Source organism: Stenella coeruleoalba, assembly GCF_951394435.1.
Source record: "Stenella coeruleoalba genome assembly, chromosome: 8".
NCBI lineage: Eukaryota > Metazoa > Chordata > Mammalia > Artiodactyla > Delphinidae > Stenella > Stenella coeruleoalba.
In genome coordinates, this window is record NC_137154.1 from 63273670 (window position 1) to 63296976 (window position 23307).

Below are 23307 nucleotides of genomic sequence, written 5' to 3' on the forward strand. Positions count from 1 at the left end.
ACCTCTTTTCCGAGCTGTCATGTTACACCTTCAGTCATGCTCTCCAACACGGTACACAATCCAATTCTTCTTGGTCTCCACCACTGGCCCACCTCCCCGTCAGGTTCTCCTCTCTCCTTCTTGGTTTGGGGTTTCCACCACTGATACTTCAGGATGCATCTCTCCCTCTCGATTCAGCCGCAGGATCTCACCTCCAGGATTAGCACCCCCAGACTTGAACACTTACTGCTGACGGCAAGAAATGGGGGAGAAAGTGTTTCTGACTCCCCGGAGGCTTAACATCATCATGTTCGACAACCGGGAATCCAATTACGTGAACACAATATACTCTGTTTCACTGGGGTAAACGAAAGGCACCTGTTAGTACATCCTAGAAGAACGAATGCATAGTATATATTCAAATTTAGTATAATTTTCAATAACCCTTATGCGACTCTAATGGACTGGATACCATGTCCTGACACCATGTAGAAAAGAAGAGAGCTGGAGGAAAGTGTTCTCACTCACTTAGTAAGGAAGATAAGAAAGCAATAGCAAAATTAACAAGACAGTTTAAGGCAGACCAAAACCAAAATAAAACACAAAAACCGAATAAAAATTCCTCAGAAAAGGTTATTTGACCAAAGATGCTAATGAAGCCCTTGCTCTCTGAGAGAGTGAGTGGGAACTACACTGCAGAGGCAAAGCCAATGGAATACATGCTCTCCATGGAAAACAGAGACCTAAGGGTCCCTCAGATCTACAAACCACCAGCTAAATGGATGCAAATGTGTTTACAACCTTCCTTCTTTGAAGCTACAGTATTATGAAATGTTTACAGTGTTAAGCCCCCCTTATAAAAATTCACTTTTGAAGAGGAAGTGAATTAAAGATGACCACTGCAGTTACATTACACAGGGTAAGTTACACAAGATCAAAGACTTGGGACACCCACTGCGTAAAACCAAAGATTTCTTACAATTTTGCAAGAACTGTAAGACGACTAGCCTCCCAAGAATTTTCATTCTGGGAACCTTGTTTTCATCACTGAACTCTCTATGTTGTCCATGGCTTCATGGTTAGAGTCATATCACGTGACTGATCATCTTGCCCAGATGACACCAAAAAATGCACAGAAAACAAGAGTTGGCTTACTACGGTATTCTTGTTGCTGATTCTATTAAAGCTTTACCTCTTCTTAAAAATCTTTCCATAGTTGTTTACCTAGACAAGTGACTGATACTGGGTCGAATTAGCCGAGAAAATCATTCCTGTAAGCTTCTGACTTTCTATTTTCCTTCTCCAGGAATCATGGTTTATAAAGACAAACCAGGACTCAGCAAAGAGAAAGGCAAGCAAAAACCCAATCCAACAGAGAACGTGACAGCACTTGTCTATGGAGGCCAAATTTGTGAAAGGTTCACATCGCATGAACTTCAAATTCTTGTTTCTATTCCACCTAAGTCTTCTCAGAAAAAAAAAATAGAGGAAGGAAGGGGAAAAAATACCTAAAGGAAGGAAATTCTCATCTAGAAAATATACTTCCAAACCATGAACATTCTTTCCATTTTCAGTGTAAGGAATTATTGTTTTTCCAGGGAACTGAGAGAAAGCACAGAAGAAGGAAGTCCCATAAACTCCTACAGGTGTTAAAATAGCGTCTCACCCACGTCTTTGTGATGGGGGGCAGTGATGTTAATTACTGCCTGGGAGGCTGAGCAATGTCCCCATCATGATAAAAACACCAGCTAACTTGAGCAGGAGTCAGTGCATTCTCTCCACTTTCGGAGATAAAATTATAATCAGAGTGTTGCTTTGTGAGAGTAGAGCCAGAACAAGAATGGTTAGTTAGATAAAGGTCAGTGACACCAATATTCACAATAAAACACTTCAGAAAAACAGAGCCCAAGTGAGTAATTCATCACGTTTTCACCAGTCCCAAAGTACTCCTTTGGGAAACTCCTTTGGAATTTCATGTTTTGAAACATCTTGCATTTATAATAAATTTATTTTCCAATGTTGAAGATACACATAACTGGCAGACAGAACTTCTGCTACTGGCATGAGATCATCAGTATTAATAGTTTTATCTGGTTTAATTCTAGGCGAAGACAGAGGAATGTGACACAGTGATTAAGCTGTATAAATTTATGGTAGAAACATATAAGGTTTCCATTAGGGTTTTTTTAGAATGTTGGCAATAAACCTTGGATTCCTTTTGCTGCTACCATGGAGCTCAAGGAATTCTGGAAGGGACACAGTCTTCCACTTCCTAAGCACCTCTCACATCTGGGTCCACAGCACCACCGGCCACCTCAGGTCCTCCTCATATCCCTCATGGGAGCTGAATTCCTTGTTCTCTAGTCTCCTCGACTCTGCTCTTGTCTCCTTCCTTGGGCCAGAGTGATCTGTCTGTAGCTTGAATCCCACTGTGTCCCTTTCTAGTCACCTTCAGGACTAACGTCCAAGTCTTCCCCCAGGCAAAGAGCAGCCCCAGACCCCTAGGCAGGTCTGGCCCCTGCCTGCTCTCCAGCGCCATCCCTCCACACACCCTGCCCTCCTTCAGAATCACCGCAGGTCCTCACAATACCATGCCGCTCTGCTATATTTGCTTGGAACATCTTGCCCCACTTCGTCCACCCAGGGAATCCCTATATATCTTTTAGGTCTTAGCACCAAGAAAAAACAAGTAGTTACCTCAGAAAAGAGGTCAGAGCAAATATTTTTTACTTTATGCAACACATTATCTGTGTAATTTAATATAAGGACCAAAGGTCACCCACTTAAAGAAATGTCACCTTGTTTCTCCCCACCAAGACAAAAATTACTTGGACGTTATTAATAACACACTTTTAATACAATATAAAACCTATTATACTGCATTACACTGTGAGCTTGCAAATCTTTCTCTTCCTCTGAACTCTAGGTTCCTTGACAGCAAGGACCATGACTGATTCACCTCTTCATTTTTTGAACCCAGCACAGTGCCTGGAACACAGTAGGTGCTCAATAGATGTTTCTGAATAAACCACTGGATGGTCTCAGGAAACCTGGACTGAGTCTTGTTGCTGTCCCTTACTATCCAGGAGACCATGGGCAACTCATGTAGGCTCTCTGGGTCCCGGTGTCTCCCCTACAAAACAAAGGTAGTAACGTCTGCCTTGTGAGCATCAAATGAGATGACCAGTCAGGAAGTCCCAAAGGTAAAACACAAACATTCCATTTCCTTGTTATTATGAAGGGTGCCCAGGAAAGACAGGAAGTAACTGAAATAAACAGTGGTGATTAACTATGGCTGGGGGCGGGGCGGTGACACGGCAGGGAAAATATATGCTGAGTCCGGGTGAATCTGAAGGTGAAGGACGCAGGGGACACATCCTGTTCATTCTACACTCAAACCTGATTCCCAGTCCAACCACCCTCCTCCTCTCCCTGCTCCCTGCCTCAGCCCAGCCGCTGCGCTCTCACGCTCCCACTGCTGCAGGGCCTCTAACTGGGCTTCCCAATTCCACTCCTGCCCCCTCCAGTCTGCTCTCCACATGGCAGCCAGAGAGATCTTTCATGAATGTAAAGCTGATCACATTCCTTCCTTGCTTCCTTCCTTCCTTCCATTTAATAGTGTCCCGCTTTCTGGAGGACGGAACCCAGCCCATATCCCACAAATGCCAAGGTCCTGCACAAAATTGAGATCCCCGAGCCATCTCCACCCTGATTTTAGGCAATTCCCCCCGCTCACCACACTCCTACTGGACTGCCTGCTGTCAGTTCCCAGAACCTGCCATGCCAAGGTGTTTGCGGCCTCCGGCTGTTGTCTCTGCCCAGAGCACTCTTACCCTGGCTTCTCCGCTCGCTGGCTCCTCTTTCCCTAGGTCTTTTCTCAAATATCACCTCTTAAGAGGTCTTCTCTCACCACTGAAGTAGACCCTCTATTATTCCCTCATGCCATACACTGTTTGTTTCTTCTCTACCACTAATAACCCATCTGTACACTTTTGTTTACTTACTGTCTTTCTCACTAGGTTACATATTTGATAAGAAGAAGGATCGTAGCTGTCATATCCACTATGTTATTCCCAACACCTAACAATGCCTGGTAGATGGTAGGTGCTCAATAAACATCTGATAGTTGGATGGATGGACAGATGGATGAACACATGAACAGATGGATGGATGGATGGATGGATGGATGGATGGATGGATGGTTGGATGGGGAGGCAGAGAAGGAAGGAAAGAAAGAGATGAGATCCGGGTCAGGAAGCAGGATTCTGTGCGATATAAAGGTCTGTTAGGTTGGCAGCCCTAGACATCCTAGCGATACCATGAAGACCCTCAGGATGTCTTGGATAGAGATCTGTAAAGGAGAGGAAGCCATGGAAACAGGAGGTGAGGGAGCTATAGGCAAAGTTTACCTTCTTCATACTTTTTTTCTCTGCTTGGGAATAATAAGTATAAAGCACCTATAAGAGGACCTGACATGCAAGGCATTAGGTAAGTGTTTATTATAATAATAATTAATTATAATTTATTATTTCTAATATTAGTATTCTAGCAATTATGAGTCCCAGAGGAGGCAGCTGACTCTGTGTGCCTTTGACTAGTAGAAGGTCACAGAACACTGAACAGCTCAGTCAACAAAAAAGCAGCTGAGGGTGCTCAAGACCCTGCAGCCCCACAGCCAAGGCTGGTTACTGGAGGCTGCACTGTCCCCCTGCTTGGCTTGTCCGCCTCCTGGCACCACCTGGCCAGCTGCCCCACTGGCACCCATGCCATCCTCTCCCACAGGCATGGCCAGGCAGCTTCCGAGGCTCCTCAGACACGAGGGGAAGCTGCTGCCAGCTCTTAAAGTGTGAGAACAGGGGAAATCTTTCAGCTCTGACAGGCGGATTTCGAAGCCTGTTTCTAAAAATGGCTGTTAATAGGCTTTTCTTCACACCATCTCCCTCTGCACCTGCTTTATCAGGAGACAACTGCATTGCTATTCACTGTCCTGTGACCAAAGTGATTTCACCAGTCAAAACAAATAATTATGGGCTAGAAGAGCCCCAAAATAAAAGATAAGGGAGGGTCTGACAGGAGGGCTGAGCTTGCTGTCAAATGGTTGGTGGACTGTCTTCAAGATCATGTTACTGCAGAGAAAAACAGAAATCCCAAGATGCACGTGGGCGTCATGAACATGTCCCTTCATCGGAAATGGACACACAGGAGTGATAGCACGAGCTGGGTCAGCAGATGTTTAGGTTTGCAATATACATTGTTTAACATGAACACGTGGGCTTCCCTGGTGGTGCAGTGGTTAAGAATCCGCCTGCCAATGCAGGGGACACGGGTTCGAGCCCTGGTCAAGGAAGATCCCATGTGCCACGGAGCAACTAAGCCCATGAGCCACAACTACTGAGACTGTGCTATACAGCCCGCGAGCCACAACTACTGAAGCCCGCGCTCCCAGAGCCCATGCTCTGCAACAAGAGAAGCCACTGCAATGAGAAGCCCACGCACCGCAATAAAGAGTAGCCCCCGCTCGCCACAACTAGAGAAAGCCCGCTTGCAGCAATGAAGACCCAACACAGCCAAAAATAAAATAAATAAACAAACAAACATGAACAGGTCTCCTTTCTACAAGAGACTCAAAAGCACTCTGCTTAAGTCGATGGAGGCTGACTCAGGCGCTATTTCAAGAGAGGAGGCACAGTGCTACCTGTCAAAGGCAGCGGGGCTAAGAGACAGACACCACCCAAGGAGGGCCAGAGTCACCCTCCACAATTCACTTCCTGGGAGGGACATTCAACACCTCTGGGCCTCTGAAACCTCATCTGTAAAATGGTGGTAACACATTAGGACTTTTTTTTTTAATTGAAATACAGTTGATTTACAGTGCTGTGCCAATCTCTGCTGTACAACAAAGTGATTCAGTTATACACATACAGACATTCTTTTTTTTAATATTCTTTTCCATTATGGTTTATCACAGGATATTGAATATATAGTTCCCTGTGCTATACAGTTGTTTGTTTATCCATCCTATATATAATAGTTTGTATCTGCTAATCCCAAACTCCCAGTCCATCCCTCCCCCACACGCCCTTCCCCCTTGGCAACCACAAGTCTGTCCTGTCTGTGAGTCTGTTTCTGTTCTGTAGATAGGCTCATTTGTGTCATATTTTAGATTCCACATAAAAGTGATATCATATGGTATTTGTCTTTCTGTTTCTGACTTACTTCACTTAGTATGATAATCTCGAGTTGCATCCACATTGCTGCAAATGGCATTATTTCTTTTTTATGGCTGAGTAGTATTCCATTATATATATGTACCACATCTTCTTTATCCATTCATCTGTCAGTGAACATTTAGGTTGTTTCCATGTTTTGGTTATTGTGAATACTGCTGCTATGAATATAGGGGTGCATGTATCTTTTTGAATTATAGTTTTGTCCGGGTATATGCCCAGGAGTGGGATTGGTGGATCATAAAGTAATTTTATTTTCAGTTTTCTGAGGAACCTCCACACTGTTCTCCATAGTGGCTGTATCAATTTACATTCCCACCAACAGTGCAAGAGGGTTCCCTTTTCTCCACACCCTCTCCAGCATTTGTTATTTGTAGACATTTTAATGATGGCCATTCTGACTGGTATGAGGTGGTACCTCACTGTAGTTTTGATTTGCATTTCTCTAATAATTAGTGATGTTGAGCATCTTTTCATGTGCTTTTTAGCCATCTGTATGTCTTCTTTGGAGAAATGTCTATTAAGGTCTTCTGCCCATTTTTCTTTTTTTTTTTTCTGCCCATTTTTCCGATTGGGATGTTTGTTTTTTCGGTATTGAGTTGTATGAGCTGTTTGTATATTTTGGAGATCAAGCCCTTGTCTGTAGCCTCACTTGCAAATATTTTATCCCATTCCATAGTTTGTCTTTCCATTTTTTTATGGTTTCCTTTGATGTGCAAAGGCTTGTAAGTTTGATTAGATCCCATTTGTTTATTTTTGGTTTTATTTCTATTGCCTTGGGAGACTGACCTAAGAAAACATTGGTACAATTTATGTCAGAGAATGTTTTGCCTACGCTCTCTTCTAGGAGTTTTATGGTGTCATGTCTCACGTTTAAGTCTTTAAGCCATTTTGAGTTTATTTTTGTGCATGGTGTGAGGGTGTGTTGTAACTTTATTAATTTACATGCAGCTATCCAACTTTCCCAGCACCACTTGCTAATGATACTGTCTTTTTCCCATTTTATATTCTTGCCTCCTTTGAAGAAGATGAATTGACTGTAGGTGTATGGGTTCATTTCTGGGCTCTCTATTCTGTTCCATTGAAACAGATTGGAAGGGAAGAGGTAAAACTGTCACTATATGCAGATGACATGATACTATATATAGAAAATGCTGGGCTTCCCTGGTGGTGCAGTGGTTGAGAATTTGCCTGACAATGCAGGGGATATGGGTTTGAGCCCTGGTCTGGGAAGATTCCACATGCCGCGGAGCAACTGGGCCCGTGAGCCACAGCTACTGAGCCTGCGCTTCTGGAGCCTGTGCTCTGCAACAACAGAGGCCGCGACAGTGAGAGGCCTGCGCACGGCGATGAAGAGTGGCTCCCGCTTGCCACAACTAAAGAAAGCCCTTGCACAGAAACGAAGCCTGCGCACATACAGTGGGATGGCTGAGCTGGAACCGGAACCTTGGGCTTTTCTGACTCCAAATCCCTAGATCATAGCCAGTGTGCGCTGTTGCCTACTATCTGGTCACAGGCTGTGCCCTGGTGATGGGGGGAGGGGGAGGGGGCACACACAGCTGATTCTAGCTGACAGCTTTCCTTCACCACCAGAATCCTTTAACCTGTTACTAGTTACAGAGGTCTAAATCTAGGGTCTTAAAGCAGCCTCAAGGATGAGAATAAATCATCTGATCATAAAGGTGCTGTTCTTTAGATGAAATGCACCTGGTACAGCATCAGGGCAGAAAACTCTCTTAAAGAAATGGGTTCCTGGGCTTCCCTGGTGCAGTGGTTGAGAGTCCGCCTGCCGATGCAGGGGACACGGGTTCGTGGCCTGGTCCAGAAAGATCCCACATGCCGCAGGGTGGCTGGGCCCGTGAGCCATGGCTGCTGAGCCTGCGCGTCCGGAGCCTGTGCTCCGCAACGGGAGAGGCCACAACAGTGAGAGGCCCGCGTACCGCAAAAAAAAAAAGGAATGGGTTCCTGAAATTTTTATGACCAAAATAAAATATTTCTCTTGGCTTTCAAAATCCTCCAAGCCCCATGGAGAGATCTAAGCATAATTATATTGTCACCAACTTTTTAGAAGAGATGGCAGATGGGGTTGTGTACTGTCAGTGTTCACCAGAGCGGTTTCTGATGTGTCCAGGAGGCAATGTGAAAGTAATTCACATCACTAACTTTTATTGAGAGTATACTACGAAGAAGCCATCGTGCGAGCCATGCAGTGCCTAAGAGGGGGTCCTGGCTCTGAAGATGACATCCAGATGGAGACAGACACATGCGTTATGAGTATATACTGAAACCAAATGTAGAAAAGGGCCATGACTACACAGGCTACATGCCCGAGGAGCGCAGAGGGTGAACGAGCCACTTGCATGGGGCATTATCAAGGAAGGTGGCATGGCAGAGGTGGCCCTGGAGAGCTGAGCCCTGAAGATTTTGATAAGTGAACCCACTGTGAATGGTACCCCCAGGAGCTGGGAAACACAAAAGGAAGGAAAAGAACAAAATAAAAGGGCATGTCACAGTCCTAGAGATCTGTCATTAACTCTGCTTGTAGATTAGAGGTTTTGTAAAATTATTTAGCTCTCTGAAAATGGGGCCCCTTACAAGGTATGGGCCTACTGCTCAATTTCTGCACATTCAACCACAAAAGGTGGCTGTTCTCAGAGAGAAAGCCATTCTCTCTCATGGTTTGACCTAGACGACTTCTCCTCCATCACCTTCATCGCCGACTGCTCTTCCACAGAGTCAGTGATGACAGAACTGCCAGAGAGAAGAGTGTTTTCGCACCCCTCTCCCAAGCTCCCATAGCACTAGTGCATGTTCTCCGCATCACACTGCCCTTCTGAATTGAAACCGTCTGCTTACTAACTGGTCCCCACCTCCACCCCCTCACACATAAGCTCCTGAAGGCAGAAGAAGTGTTGTATCCACCACTGAGGTTCGACTGCCTAAAATATATAATAGACACTCAGCAAATGTCTAATGAATAAATTTAATAAATAAACAAATGAGTCTTGGGAGAATTACACAAATTTAGAGGGCAAAGAGAAGGTATCCAGTGATTTTCAAAGTTCCCTCCGAGTCCCAGATTCTGATTCTAACAGAGCCAGCGGGTTTGGTCATAGCCCATCAGAGGGCCACAGCAGGGACTGTCCCCCATATAACTGGCAAGGCCCCAGAGCATCAGACTTTATATACCAGTGTAAGTGAGAGGGCACCTGCACACTGGAAGTGGCAGTACAGCAGAAGGGGTGAGGATGTGGACCCTAAAACAAGATGGCCCAGGTTCAAGACCCAGCTCTGCCACTATGAACTGCTAGACCTCCAGCAAGTTAGCTAACCTCCTTGACCCTCAGCGTTCTCATCTGTAATACGACAGTGTATGTCAAAGCGTCGTGATATTGTATTAAATGAGTTAATGTGTAGAAACTGCTTGGAGCAATCCATGGCACATCGTATGTCCAAAAAGATGCCAGCTCTTATCGTTATGACTTGGATTCCTTCCATAAGGCGTTCTGCTACTGAAGGAAATTCAGTATAATATGAATCTAGGTTGGAATCCTCAACACCTCCTTCAGAAACTGGACAAAGTGGGGATGGGAACCGTCTACTGTGAATGGAGACCCAGCTCCACTGAAGTCATGAGGGAACATGACAGCCTTTGTCTCATGGGGAAAGTCCCTGCACAGATCAACAACTCAGAAGAGATGCCACCTTGTGCAGATGCTGCCTCCCTCCTGCTCTTTTCTAAAAGAACAAGGCAAAACAAAACAAAGGAACAAATAGGGTCTGCCTTCTCCAGAGTTCCACACCACAGGGGAGTGTGTTTCAGGACCATTATGCTACGGGCTTCATGGAGATTACTACCAAACAACGATACAGAATCCAGACAAAATGCTTTAAAAAGAATAATATTCTCAAGTTGCTAATCATTCAACTCTATCCCCTATGGTCCCTCTAGCTTTTCATATCACTTTTGAAAGCAAAGCAGCTTTAATTTTCTCTTATTCAAGTTCCTCAAAAGCTGATGATCTTTCTACCCCAAAACCCTCTCCTCAAATGACTGAGTACTTTTTACTCTTTACTTTGTCCTTTGGGTAGGAGCTGTGTTTTCACCAGGCTGCCAAGCAACCATCTGGGTACAGAATGAATGCATGCTTTTAACTGCTGACCCTGGCACCCCCAATCATGGGCTAGCCCTCAGATTTTCATCACACAGTCATAGAGCATCTTTTGTGCTCTGTGTCACAGAGGCAGTGAGACACCACCCCAAGGATTTCCCAATGTATTATACTTTCTACACATCAAAGTGAAGATCTGGAAGCTGACTATAACCTCGTCTTTGCAAACAAAAGTGCCTCACACCATTGACCCCTTTGCAATGGCCACATGAATCAAAACTCCTTCTCCCCCTGCCCTTCACTATAAGACTGGCATTGGAAAGGAGAGAGTAGATGATAAAAGAACCTTTGGTAGAAATGACACAAATGCAAAGTAAAATAAAGCCGTCACCCCCAGAGCCTACAGAGGCCCAAGAGGATCAAGAGAAACTGGAAACAGAGGCTGGAGATGAGGCTGAAAAAGCGTCCACAGAAACTCCATATAGAGAGTCCAGATTTAGATTGACTTTGACACCACTTGGCCCGTCTGAGCCAGACAACATGAATTTCTGTGTGGGATTTGCCCTCCAGTGCTGCTGTTACAGACTCTAGATACTGCTGTTTACCACTGTTTTCAGGACAGGTGGAGGGTTCCCATGTTGACATTTTATTACGTGAATCTAAACACATTGCCTCTAGAAGATAAGAAAATATATGCAAGCAAATCTTGAAATAAGACTATTTTAGAGGGATTTCCACAGGATCAGAGTGTCACCCTTGCGTTACAGATGGGTCAACTTCCAAAAGTTGATCTGTTATTTACTTGGCTCTAGAAACTCAATTTCCAACAGAAACTGTAACCTAAAATTGAAAAGACAATGGACCATTAAAGAAAATTACATAAAGAGGAAATAAATCTCCCATAATTCCACTGCCCTAACATGATCATTTTCACACATTTAGTTCCAAGTCTTTTTATAGAGCTACATCTTTCTACAGTAATGCTCATGGATCTAGATTCCACTTAGTATTTTGCATTTTGAATTAAGCATTCATAAACATAAGCCAACATTTCTGAAATCTTCATAATGATCACACAAATGCTAATCTAACACATAATATACTTTCTTTGGAGAACAATTCAACTGTTTATAACAACATGTTTATGAGAAAACACTTTCTGAGCATCTGTTTTGGGTTCTAGGAGTAGCAGATCTTCCTCCTGTGCTCCTGCATCCCATCCCACACTTCCTTGATTTCCTGACCCCGAGATATGAGGCAGTTCCTGTTATGATGTCTTAGCCCAGTTGGGCTGCTATAACAAAATACCATAGACTGGGTGGCTTACACAACAGAAATTTACTTCTCATGGTTCTGGAGACTAAAAGTCCAAGACCAAGGCATGGCCGATTCAGTTCCTGGTGAGAACCATCTTCCTGGCTCGCAGATGGCCATTTTTCTTGCTCTACTTTCACATGGCAGAGAGGGAGAGGATTAGTGTCCTTTCTCTTTTTATAAGGACACTAATCCCATCATGAGGGTTCTACCTCCCAAAGGCCCCCCCCCTCCAAAATACCATCACATTAGGGAGATAGGGCTTCAACATATGAACAGGGGTGGGGGTCACTGAATCTATAACATGGTTTCCTGTATCTTCAGCAGGGGTGCTGCAGCACGGGGGAATCAGAGAAGTTCAGAGCAGGGATGGGGGCTACCAAGACTCAAAGTAGAGGGTGGGAGTTCTAGCAAGTTGGAGATGCTGACAGAAGCCGGGGTTTCCTATCTCTGGCCCACAGCCTGGACACCCCCCACCCTTTGTTTTTTTCTGTGAGCCTCAAGAATGTCTCCATCCATCTCTGCTTTCAAGGTACCATCTGTGTCTCCAGAATCGGGTCTCCCTTTCCCCAGGCTTGGCTGGTAAAACTGGAAATAACAAAGGGTGAACATCTGTGTTGTGCTTCTCCAGTCTTCACAGTAAGTGGGCCTCTGGGCACACAAAGGTCTGATGTGAGATTTATCCACATTCCAGATACAAGTGATCTTGGGCATATAAACCCCATAGAGGGGGATACCGGGGAAGGAAAAGCACCAGAGGAAAAGAAGGGGGGCTTTGGTGAAGGAGGGGGGGGAAGGGAAAGGATGAGAGGAAGAAGCCTCAGCAGATGTCTCTCTGAATGATTCACTCATCCAATGACTGTTTACTGGGTACCAAACTATGGACCAGGCACTGTTCTAAGTACCCTGGATACATCAATGAACAAATAAAACAAAAATCCCTGCCTAAATGGAGCTTACATTATAGTGGGGAAATGCACATAATAACCAAGAGGTATGGTAAGTAGGAAAATTAAACAGTATGTTAGGAAGTATCAAATACTATGGAGGAAAAGTAGACCAAGAAGGTTAAAAGGGCTGTTTACAACTTCCCATGGCTGGTCTGATAGGTCTCACTGAGAAAGTGAGGAGCCTTGAAGAAGGTGAGAGAGTTAACCACATGGTTATGTAGGGGCTGTGTGCTCTACAAGAGGGATTAGCCAGTGCAAAGACTCCAGGTAGGAGCATGCTTGGAGTGTTTGAGGCCAGCATGTTTGGGCAGCATGTGAGGCTGAGGAGTAGCAAAAAATGAGGTCAGGGAGGGTCAAATCATGCAGGGCATGGTAAGAACTTTGACTCTGCAGGGTTTCCAGCGGAAGAGTGACGTGATCAAATTTCGTTTTAAAAGGCTCACACTGGCTGTTGTGTGGAGAACAAATAAGAGGAACACAAGGAGAGCAGCTCGGGGGACACTGCAGTCATCCAGCAGAGAAATAGTGGTGCCTTAGGTCAGGGTGGGACCCGTGGTGAGAGCGGAGGGTGGATTCCAGATCTAGTCTGAAGACAGAGCAACAGGACTCTCCGGTGAATTGGACATGGGGTCTGAAAGAAAGAGAGTGGTTAAGGATGTGTGCAAGGTGTTAGCCTCTCAGGTGTGGTCAACAGACATAGAGAAGCAGATTGAAAGAAACAGGACTGCAAGTTGGAGAGCCACTGGAAGGCTCCTACCTAATCTAGACACAAGACAATGAAGGAGTGAACAAGGCTGGTGGTAGAGGGGATGTAGAGAAACTGATGGATTTTAAAGGTTGGGATAAAATTGACAGTAAATCAAATTAAAATTTCAGATAAGCATTTTGTAGCAGTTTCCCCAATAGCCATTCTTTCTTTCCTTAGTGGTACAGAATTTTTAAGTGGATATATGGGTGCCCGGCTAAAGATTACATTTCCGAGATTCTCTTGCAGCTAGGTGTGGTGTATGACCAAGCTCTGGACAACCGGATGTGAATGGAAGTGATATTTGCAACATCCAAATTGTGTATTTTCCCTTCTGACTGGCTTCTGTATGGAATTATGACAGAGCCTAGAAGCAACCATCTTGGACCACGAAATGTAAGATGCACACTGAGGATGGCAGAGTAACAAAATCAAGCCACATACCAACCTGCGATTGCCTACCCAGACTTGTTTATGTGAAAAGTACACTTCCAGGCTTCCCTGGTGGCGCAGTGGTTGAGAGTCCGCCTGCCGATGCAGGGGACACGGGTTCGTGCCCCGGTCCGGGAAGATCCCACATGCAGCGGAGCGGCTGGGCCCATGGGCCATGACCGCTGAGCCTGCGTGTCCGGAGCCTGTGCTCCACAACGGGAGAGGCCACAACAGTGAGAGGCCCGCGTACCACCAAAAAAAAAAAAAAAAAAAAATACACTTCTATCTTGTTTAAGCCTCTGAGTCTGGGGTTTACCTTGTTAAAGTTGCCTAACCTTTAGCCTAACTAATACAAGTTCTTTTAGCTGTTCCAAGCACAAAGCCCTAACACCAAGTGTTATCAATCCCATGAAGCCAGGACAGTATTTGACAGGGAAGGATTTTTTTTTTTCTTTCTTTGTGGTACACGGGCCTCTCACTGCTGTGGCCTCTCCCGTTGCGGAGCACAGGCTCCGGACGCGCAGGCTCAGTGGCCACGGCTCACGGGCCCAGCCGCTCCGTGGCATGTGGGATCCTCCCAGACCGGGGCACGAACCCACGTCCCCTGCATCGGCAGGCGGACTCCCAACCACTGCGCCACCAGGGAAGCCCCGACAGGGAAGGATTTAATTCCAACCTGCCTCTGCTTGTTTGTTCTTAAAATATCTGAACAGTATTTGAGCTTCGATGCCCTGAGTCACTGCACAAGAGGCTTAGACCTAGAGCAAACTGCTGCTTATGGAAATAATGTTCACTTAATAATGCATTGCTTCTTTATCAGTCAAGGAGGCCCAACCCAACGTCACATCTGAAGCAGAGGTCTCAGGAAGACACATTATGTTATCGGCCTTTGGGACACAAAACAGCATCTGCAACAGACTTCTAATTCGGTGTACAACCCAGCTATCACCTCCTGATTGATCAGTAAGCCAAGTGTGTGACGACAGACTCCCCCCAACCCAAAGGAGGCATGATCAAGTTCTACACTGGCACCGAACAAAAACATACTTTAGTCAAAGGCAAATCCCAGCTGTGTGGGAGTCTAATAAATTACCACTGCATGTAGAAGGACTGAGCTAAAACCTGCGTGGCCTCACATGTGCAGCCAGCACTGTAGTGCAGGCCCCCAGGCCTTAACACGTTTACTAATCTACATGCATCTAGTCCACATGTGAAGGCGGTCACCACGCCTTGCAGTTTAAGAAGGCCCCGCTGCATGAAATGCGCTGGTCCATAATCACAGCGACTGGACCAAGCACGCTTCATTCATTCTTTCCCTGACCATCAAGCTGATGGTCTTTCCCAATCATCAGGCTGATGATTAAGGTCAAGTAGGCGTATTTCCTCCCAATAGGCTATTCGTAGACATTTCTCTAGACAACAAGAGCATGAGGCTAACTGTAAAGCAGTGACATTAAGATCCATAAAATTGAGAGGAAAGGGGTTGGGACTCGATCGAGATCATTCAAAGAGCAAATATTTATTGAGCATCTCAAGTCAGGCGTAGAGAATATTGTGTGACAAGACAGTCTCTGTCCTCAAGGTGCTCAGGATCTAGTGTGGAAGACAAATCAACCAGCCATGACAACAGGGTGCTCAGTGCCGAAAGGAAAGAAACATGGAGTGAGAAGACAAATGGGAGGGTACTCAAGTCTAGTTTGGGGAGTGGGAACAGAACATCCCTTCCCAAAAGAGGCCAGAAATAAGCTGGGGCCAGCAACGTTTTGATGGCTCACTTGCTACTATATGAATAGGATGGGGATGATTCGTCCTCTGAAGATACCCTATAAAATGGGGTTGATAATTGCCTGTTTAATGTAAGTAAAATATGTCTGATGTCTCGTAATATGTAATCAGATTTACTCTGTTGCCACAATCTACATGGATAACAGAAGAGGTCATTATGTAAATTTTAGAAGAAAGGCACAATATTAGTTTTGTTTGTTTGTTTTTTTAAAGGGAAGTTGAAATTGATGTATTGCTGAATGTGCATCAATCAGAAAATCTAGACTCCTGTAGGGAACTTGGAATCATCCAGTTCCAGTTCTGTCATCGTTCTGAATGTGCCTGAATCCGTCAAAGCACATGTGGATGAGAATTCTCATTGTGATTCAGTGGACTGAAAATCTGGAGGTGGGCTTCCTCTGCCTACTTCTGCAACAAATGACAATCTCTGTGGCATCACCTGACTTTCTCTGCCTGTCTCTGAAAATCAGATGCTGGATGAGAACAATGGTTTTCAAAAGCTTTTTTTTTTAAATGACAATCCACAGCAAAAACTGGCATTTCACATGGTGACTTGCTATAATACTTATGTTTATTAAGTTTAATACATTTACTATTTTTTCATTCTATTCTAACTCATTTCTTTAACATAAAAATGCTGGTTAGACCCAAGCTAATTTCACGTCCAACAATTCCAGACTAGGCCATATCTAAGGGAGCTTCCAACCCTGATTCTGGAACTTGTCAACACGATCATCTGATACTTAGTGCCGTACAGTTTTTAAAATGATTTCACCCCTGCGATCCTCATAGCAGTGGTGTGACATGGGCAGAGAGGCTAATGAGATTCAGCACAGACCGCATGGCGAGGTTATGGCAGAGCAGGGACCAGACCCTGACTGCACAAGAGCAGTGATGCTTGGCCTGTGCAGCAGCTCTTCTTCTCTCAGAGAATTCCATCTCCTGACGACCCTCTGCCCTCAAGCTTCAACTGAAATGCCTCTCCTGATCTGTCAAAAGCGGGAGGCAAACCCAGAGAACATGTTCGAAGGATGTAATGTTAGCTTTCATGTTCATGCCCTTGTGACACCCTTCAGGAACTACCCAGTCCCTGCCCTGGAGGAGCTCGGAGTCCAGCAGAAAAAAAGCCACCCACAGACCCACCCACTAAGTACTGGTCCCTTTCAAAGCTGCCCTTCTCTTGTTTTCTCAGTGATAACCTCAGTCGTTCTGTTTAACTCAGCAAGTCTCCCCATCTGGCTGATGGAAAGTGCCAAGCGCCAAGCCTTCCCCGGAAACTCTCTGAGTGCTGGAGGTCGGCAGGACAGCAAGAGGGTGGCACCTCAGTGGGAAGAGAGGGGCGGCTCCTAGGCAGTGATGCTCCCTCCATTGTCTCCCCTCCCTCCCCAAGGGCGAGTGCGGGAGGCCAAGAGCCTCTCTCAGCATCACTGCAGATACCCTCCTCACCCCAGACCAGCATCAGCTGACTTCAGGGATACACAAAAAAATCTTTAACATCATGAAAAGTTCGGGCCCCTAGATTTATGGATAATGACCCATTTATATTATTTAGGAGGAAAAAAATTACATCAAGAACAAGGGCAAGGGGCAAGAGTGCTTTTAGGGAACCATAAACTTAGGGCTAAAAACAAAAAAAGAGACATTCAAGTCCTTCTTTTATTTTTTTTAACTATTCATAAAGCATTAAGTGCTAACTGTAATATGCCAGTATTTCTAAAGCAATGATCGTTCAAACAATCACAGTCAGTAGTGGGAATTTATTATTTTGCTTTCCAGCATCTATCCCTCCTCCCTCTGATGACAATACACAGATTTACTGGGGGCAGGGTGGGGAGCCATATCCCCTTTATTCTAAGCCAGTTGGTATGGGTGTCCCTAACCTAAACTCTCTCTTTAAATCCAGGGGTGAGCCCTGACTTATTTAAATTATGGTGACCGGTTTGGGGATGGAAGGGAATCCAATCAGAGTCCATGAGACAGAGACACTCTTTTTCTGAGGCTCCAGAGAAAGTGTCCTTTCTCTTCCACAGGAGCTACCAGAAGAAAATGTCTTTCTATCCCTGGATGGTGTGGTATGAAAAAAGGAGACGGGGGACTGTGGCAGAATCCGGGTGAAAGACTCTACTGGATGGAGTCTGAGGATGCAGCTGACCTTGCAAAAGCAGAGCAGAGACCCAGAGAGAACCTGCATCCTTAAGGATGCCATCTGGACTGCTGGGTCAAACCCTTCCTTCCTCTAGATATTTAGCTAAAGAAATCTCTTATTTGCTAAGCCAGTTTGAGCTGAGTTTTCTAACACTTGCTACCAAAGTAAATTTAAATTCATAAAACACCTTACCTATCCCAAAGTAGTAATATACAAAGGATTTAGGGTTTCTCTGGGGGGGAAGCAGGGATTGTAGTGTGACAGATGGAGGTTGAGAGAAAATTTTCTTTCTTAGCTTCTATTAATTCTGCAGGAAATAATCACAATACTTAGTATCTATATAATTGTTCCTATTTCTCAAAAACACCTTTTTCACAAGTAATTCCTCACTTGAATTTCACAATCCTGATTCAAAGAAATTATTCAAACTTTTATTTTGTAGTAATTACTTATTTACCAAGCACTTCATATAGTTTAAAATTTGATTTCAAGTTCAGTAATTCATTTGATTGTCACAATAACAGAATGTGGTAGGAATGGTGGGTCTGTCATAATATCCACTTTAAGCAGGAGAAAGTTGAACCTCAGAGAAATTAAATGAGATGCCCAAGTTAAATCAAGGAGGTGTTGGGAGACAGGCCTCAAATCCAGTCTCTTGGTTTTAACACCAATGATACTAAACTCTACTCCCAGAAACAAGTGTGTGTGCTCCTAAACACTGGGTTAGCAGTGGGCTGAACTTGACCCAAGCACCTGAGATCCAGACCCAGATTCCAGTGGTAGAGCCAGAACTAACTAGCTGGTGACCTTGGGCAAGTTCCCTTTGTCTTGTTTTCTCATTTGTAAAAGGAGAGGTTTGAATTAGGATCTGTGATGCCCTTTCAAGGTCTAAACGTTCCATAATTCTAGACTTTCTTGCCCTCGCTCAAATTAAAAATCTTTTCCTCAGAATAATTATAACCTTAGCTGACATTTGTTCTCACTGGATGTCAGGTACTGTGCGAAGAACGCTACCTCCATTTTCTCTTTAAATCTCACAACGCTCCTGAGACAACTGCTTCGCTTTTACAGACAGGTAAACTTGGACGGACAGAGGTTAAATGAACTGCCCAAGATCAACAGAATCAGCAAGCATCAAGGGGAGATCTGACCTCAAGTCAGACTGGCCATGAGGACCTTAACCCAGTCCATATTTGTTCTTACGAAAGAAATTAGGGTTCCTGCATTACTGATTACCACTTTCCACGCAGAAGAGGTGTGGTAAAAAAGCCAAACCGAGTTACACCAAGCCTCCCCAAGGCAAAAATGTAAAGCCGCTGGAAGGGCCTCTGGAAGGATCCTCCCCTGGCCCAGGGGGCGGGGCGCCCATCCCGCGGGCCGCAGAATAGTGGCTTGGGCCGTCCTACCCTTCCGGACCTTTACCTTGTTGAGATGCGGGTTCCTGGTGACATCGTATCCGCGCTTCTTCAGGGGCACCGGGCGCGCCGGGCCGGCCTTGGAGTGGCAGCCTCGGGCGGGCGCGGGGGGCTCCCAGTGCCGGACAGCGCTGCAGGCCCGGCCGGGTAGGAGAGCCAGCCGCGCGCCCGTGCCCAGCGCGGCGCCCATGGCCCTTGCGCAGACCTGGCACGGGGAGACACCAAGGTCAGGGGCGCCTTCCGGCCAGCCAGGACCCACGCGCGCCGCGGGGCACCGAGCCGGTGCCAGGGACGCGTGCTCCGGGAGGGGGCAGGGGTCTCGCAGGGTTTAAGGCGCCAGCCCCCCGCCCCTCCCGCGCGGCCACCTGCGCGGCTCTCTCTGCTCGCTTGCGGTGCACAGGCCTCGCCAAGCCCCCGGCAAAGCGAAAGCAAGCTCAGGAAGCCGATCCGGTGCGGGCCACAGCCCACGCCACCCACGCCCCCATCCGCGAAGAGGAGAAAAGGCGACTGCGCGCCGAGGGGTCCCCGAACCTCCAACCCCGCTCGGTAGCTCGCCTAGGTCCCCTGCTTCCCCAGTCCACCTGTGCTGCGCCCGGAGCTGATGTCTACGCGGCCGGGCTGCGGGGCAGGCGGGGCGAGACGCTGCGGGGCCGTTATACCTCTCCTGCCAATGGCTGGACCGCGCCGGCGGCCGCGAGAGCGCAAGGCTGGTGCGTCCTGGATAAAGCGGTCCAGAAACCTTTGTTCGCAGTGCGGGGCCTCCCCTGAGTGCGCGCGAGGAGCGCCTCACAGCCGTGTGCACTTACCTCCCTGGTGACAAAATGAAGCGTAGGATACTCCCTGAGCCTGTCCGTCTTGACAAGCCATACGCACAGAGGGGGCTTAGCATTTAGGGATCAATGTACCCTCTTACAGTCCCACCATTTGGAGAAGGCCCTGGCTTCTGGATAACGAGTAGAAACCCTCAGGCACCCAGCGCTGTGTTGTGTTGCGTTGTGCTGCCGAGTACAACAGCCATTAGCCACACGTGGCTCCATACCTTTAAACAAATTACTTTGAATGGAATAGTATTTAAATTCTAGTTCCTCAGTCACACTAGCCACATATCACGGGCTCAAGAGCCACTTGCACATAGTAGCTTTGGGACTGGATAGCCCAAGTACGGAACATTTCCATCTTGGCAGAAAGTCCTATCAGACATCGCTGATATAGGGTCCCCAGTTACTAAGCAGGCTCCTGGGGACCCCACGGAGCCTGCCATACATTGTTGGGACCAGGCAAGAACCTTGGCATCCATCTAGCCCTGAATTTAATTTTACCCTTTTTCCACACAGTAGCCAGGAAATTCCTTTTAACACGAACATGTCATTGTATGTGGAATAAAATCCTGACTCTTTTTGGTGCCCACAGGTTATCCTGTAGTCTGGCGGCTGCCAGCTTCTTCAGCCTCATCCCACTCCAGTCTCCCTCTCACTGAGCTCTGGCCACACTTGCTCCTTCCTGTGTTTCCACCCCATCCAATTCCCTCTCACCTCAGGGCCTTTGCACTTGCTATTGCCTCTGTTTAGAATGCTCATGCTCTCAAGTCTCCACTAAGTTATCAACTCGAAGGCCTCTCCTCCACTCCATCCAATGTCAGCCTCCACTAGGGACTAAGTAGTAAAGGATTTTTTTCCATTCTTAAAACTTAACACAGCCAGTAGTTAGCTCGTTTTTCTAATTGTTTATTGTCTGTCTTCCCCTAGAATGTAAGCTTCATGAGGAAAGGCTCTTTGCCTATAAACCTGTATCCTCACTTCTAGCTCGGTGCTTGGTACATAGTTGCACAATAAATAGTAGTTGGGTGAAGGAACGGAAGTGACAGCCACTTTCATAAGGATTGTGAACCCTCAGACTGCTGGACAAATGACATGGTCCTCTACTCATTCCCCTTCAAACCTCCCGTGCAAGCAGCCTTCAGAATGTGCACTCTGGCTTTGTTCTAAGTACAAAGCAGGTATTGTGGCACTCGGGGCTGCCCCTGCCTGGATTCAGGATTCTCTCCTCTCCCTCAGAAACAATCATCTCCTCCTTCACTCTCTCCCCTTTCCAGTCCAATCTCCAATACGCAGCTCAATTATCTATATAAAACATTACTTTCCAAAACAGAATTGAAATTACCTGGTGGGGGGATGGAATGGGGACCAAGATTCAGATTTCCAGGCCCCTGCCACAAAGATTCCAGTTCAGTAGGGTTTACATGCCTGAAGTCAGGTTTACTCTTGGACTGTACACTTATATAAACACATTAATGATCCTTTTTTTTCTTAAACCAGTTTGAGTCAGATTTTTGGTTGCTTACAGCCAAGAGTATTAACTGATACTTTTCCTCTCAACACTGTTTTTATATCTGCCAAACTTCCCACCAGTCGACAAACATCTTGAGGGTAGACTGTGTGTGTGTGTGTGTGTGTGTGTGTGTGTGTGTGTGTGTGTGTGTGTGTGTGTGTGTGTGTGTGTGTGTGTGTGTGCTTCCATCTTTGGTACCTGACACATAACAAATCGTCCAGAACTTTTGAATAGTCTGCCTTTCCTCGACACAATGACCGTTGTCTCACCTGGAGCACATTTAATAGGTAACCTCAGTCATTTGAAACTTAACTAGAAACCAGGATGTAATCAAAGGTTCCCAAATAAGCCAATATAATTTTTATACAATCTATTCACTAGAGCGCGTACAGCTTACGTCTAAGATTCTCTCACCTGTGGCCTATATTCTCTTAACCCAGATGTAAATCTAACAATATTGTTTCTCTTTCGCATGTGTTTGATCTTTGGCCAAGTTAAGGAAAGCTTCTAAAGGCAGGTTCACCAGGTGGGGCAGCAGAAGGCAGTGACAAGAGGAGAGGGCTGCTCTGTTCTACAGACCCAGGTTCTTTCTCCAGGGTGTTGGTCTCCTCTCCACGGAAGCACGAATACCACCACAGCAGCATCCCAGCCAGTGGAAAGGGAAAAGAGGAAGTGGAGGGCACTCCTTTAGGGAAATGATGCGGAAATGGCACACATTACACCTACTCACGTTCTGCTGGTGAAACCTGTCACACAGTCACAGCAGCTACAAGGAAGCCTGGAAGTATTTTCTCTAGCAGGAAAGGCATATATCCCCTCTGCTAAAGCTCAGTAGGGGAGTCTACTACTAAAAGGAGGAAGGGGAGAATGATTCCTGGGGACTAGTAACGACCAGTCTGGATATAATACTCATTTTATATGAAAGTGCTTGGCGTGGAGTGGATGCTCAGAAATGGTTAACTATTATTATTGGCATGTGTGGTTTCCACCTCTGGTTTCCCTGGCACATTCCTTACTTTTAGACCTCAACACAGGATTACAGAGGCCAGGTTCAGAGCCACGGAACTATTTCAGAACTTCTTCAGCTCCATGCTACTCTGACTTCCTTAGCAAGCCAGCCCTGTGGTCTGGTCCAGCGCTAGATAGACCTGATGGGTCTCCATAATTTGTCTTGGTCTCTCTGCCTTCACATCTCATCTACTGACTTCTGCTATGGTTGTAATGCTGCTTCCTGGGGTGGCAGGAAAGGAATCCCATTCCCATCCTCCCTGGTCAGAGTTCCCATATTCCCCTTGCATTTAGTACAAATTTGGTACATTGGTAAAAGGGCAGGAAAGCAGCTTCAAATTAGGGTTTTGGCTCGTTTGACTGCCTTGAAACAAGACCACTGGTCTCTCGTAAGGAGATTTTAATGAGCCTCCCTATGCGTTTTTAAAAATGGAGGTGCATTAAAATAATTATTTTCCAGCTAATCCCATTGCTTCACAAATGTATAATATTCTACACAATGTGTTATGAATGTGGCGAGCTCTTTAATTCACATCGCTGCTAGGAATATTTGGAGACACTTCAACTCTGTTGTTTACACAGAAAGCAGACGGTGAGGAACATTTACTTCCCCCCGGTCCTCATACTCGCCACTCCGCATACATGCCCTGCATTCTGGGTCTTTGCTCAAGCAGTTTCTTCTGCTCCCAACACCTGCCAGTTGAAGCCCTGCCCTTCAGCTTCAGTCAAACACCACATCCTCCGGCAAGTCTTCTCAGATTCCTCAACCTGCAGCGGCTCGCCTCTCTCCCACGTGCTCCCCAAACTTTATCTGTACGCGTCTCCTCTTGCACTTTTATAGTCCGTCTCACTGGGAAGTGATTTAT

At 46.0% G+C, this 23307-nt stretch overlaps 1 protein-coding gene across 1 annotated transcript in view; it reads right to left on the reverse strand.

The window, feature by feature from the left end:
* The window catches only part of ME3 (malic enzyme 3), a 199009-nt gene extending 178889 nt beyond the window's left edge, over positions 1-20120 (reverse strand). Inside the window, exons 1-2 of the mRNA XM_079930727.1 lie at positions 19687-20120; positions 19113-19310 (exon numbers count right to left, since the gene is read on the reverse strand). Coding sequence (XP_079786853.1) covers positions 19113-19295 — 183 coding nt within the window. The 5' untranslated portion in view covers positions 19296-19310; positions 19687-20120. The remainder of the gene's footprint in view (positions 1-19112; positions 19311-19686) is intronic.
* Between the last annotated feature and the right edge of the window lie 3187 nt (positions 20121-23307).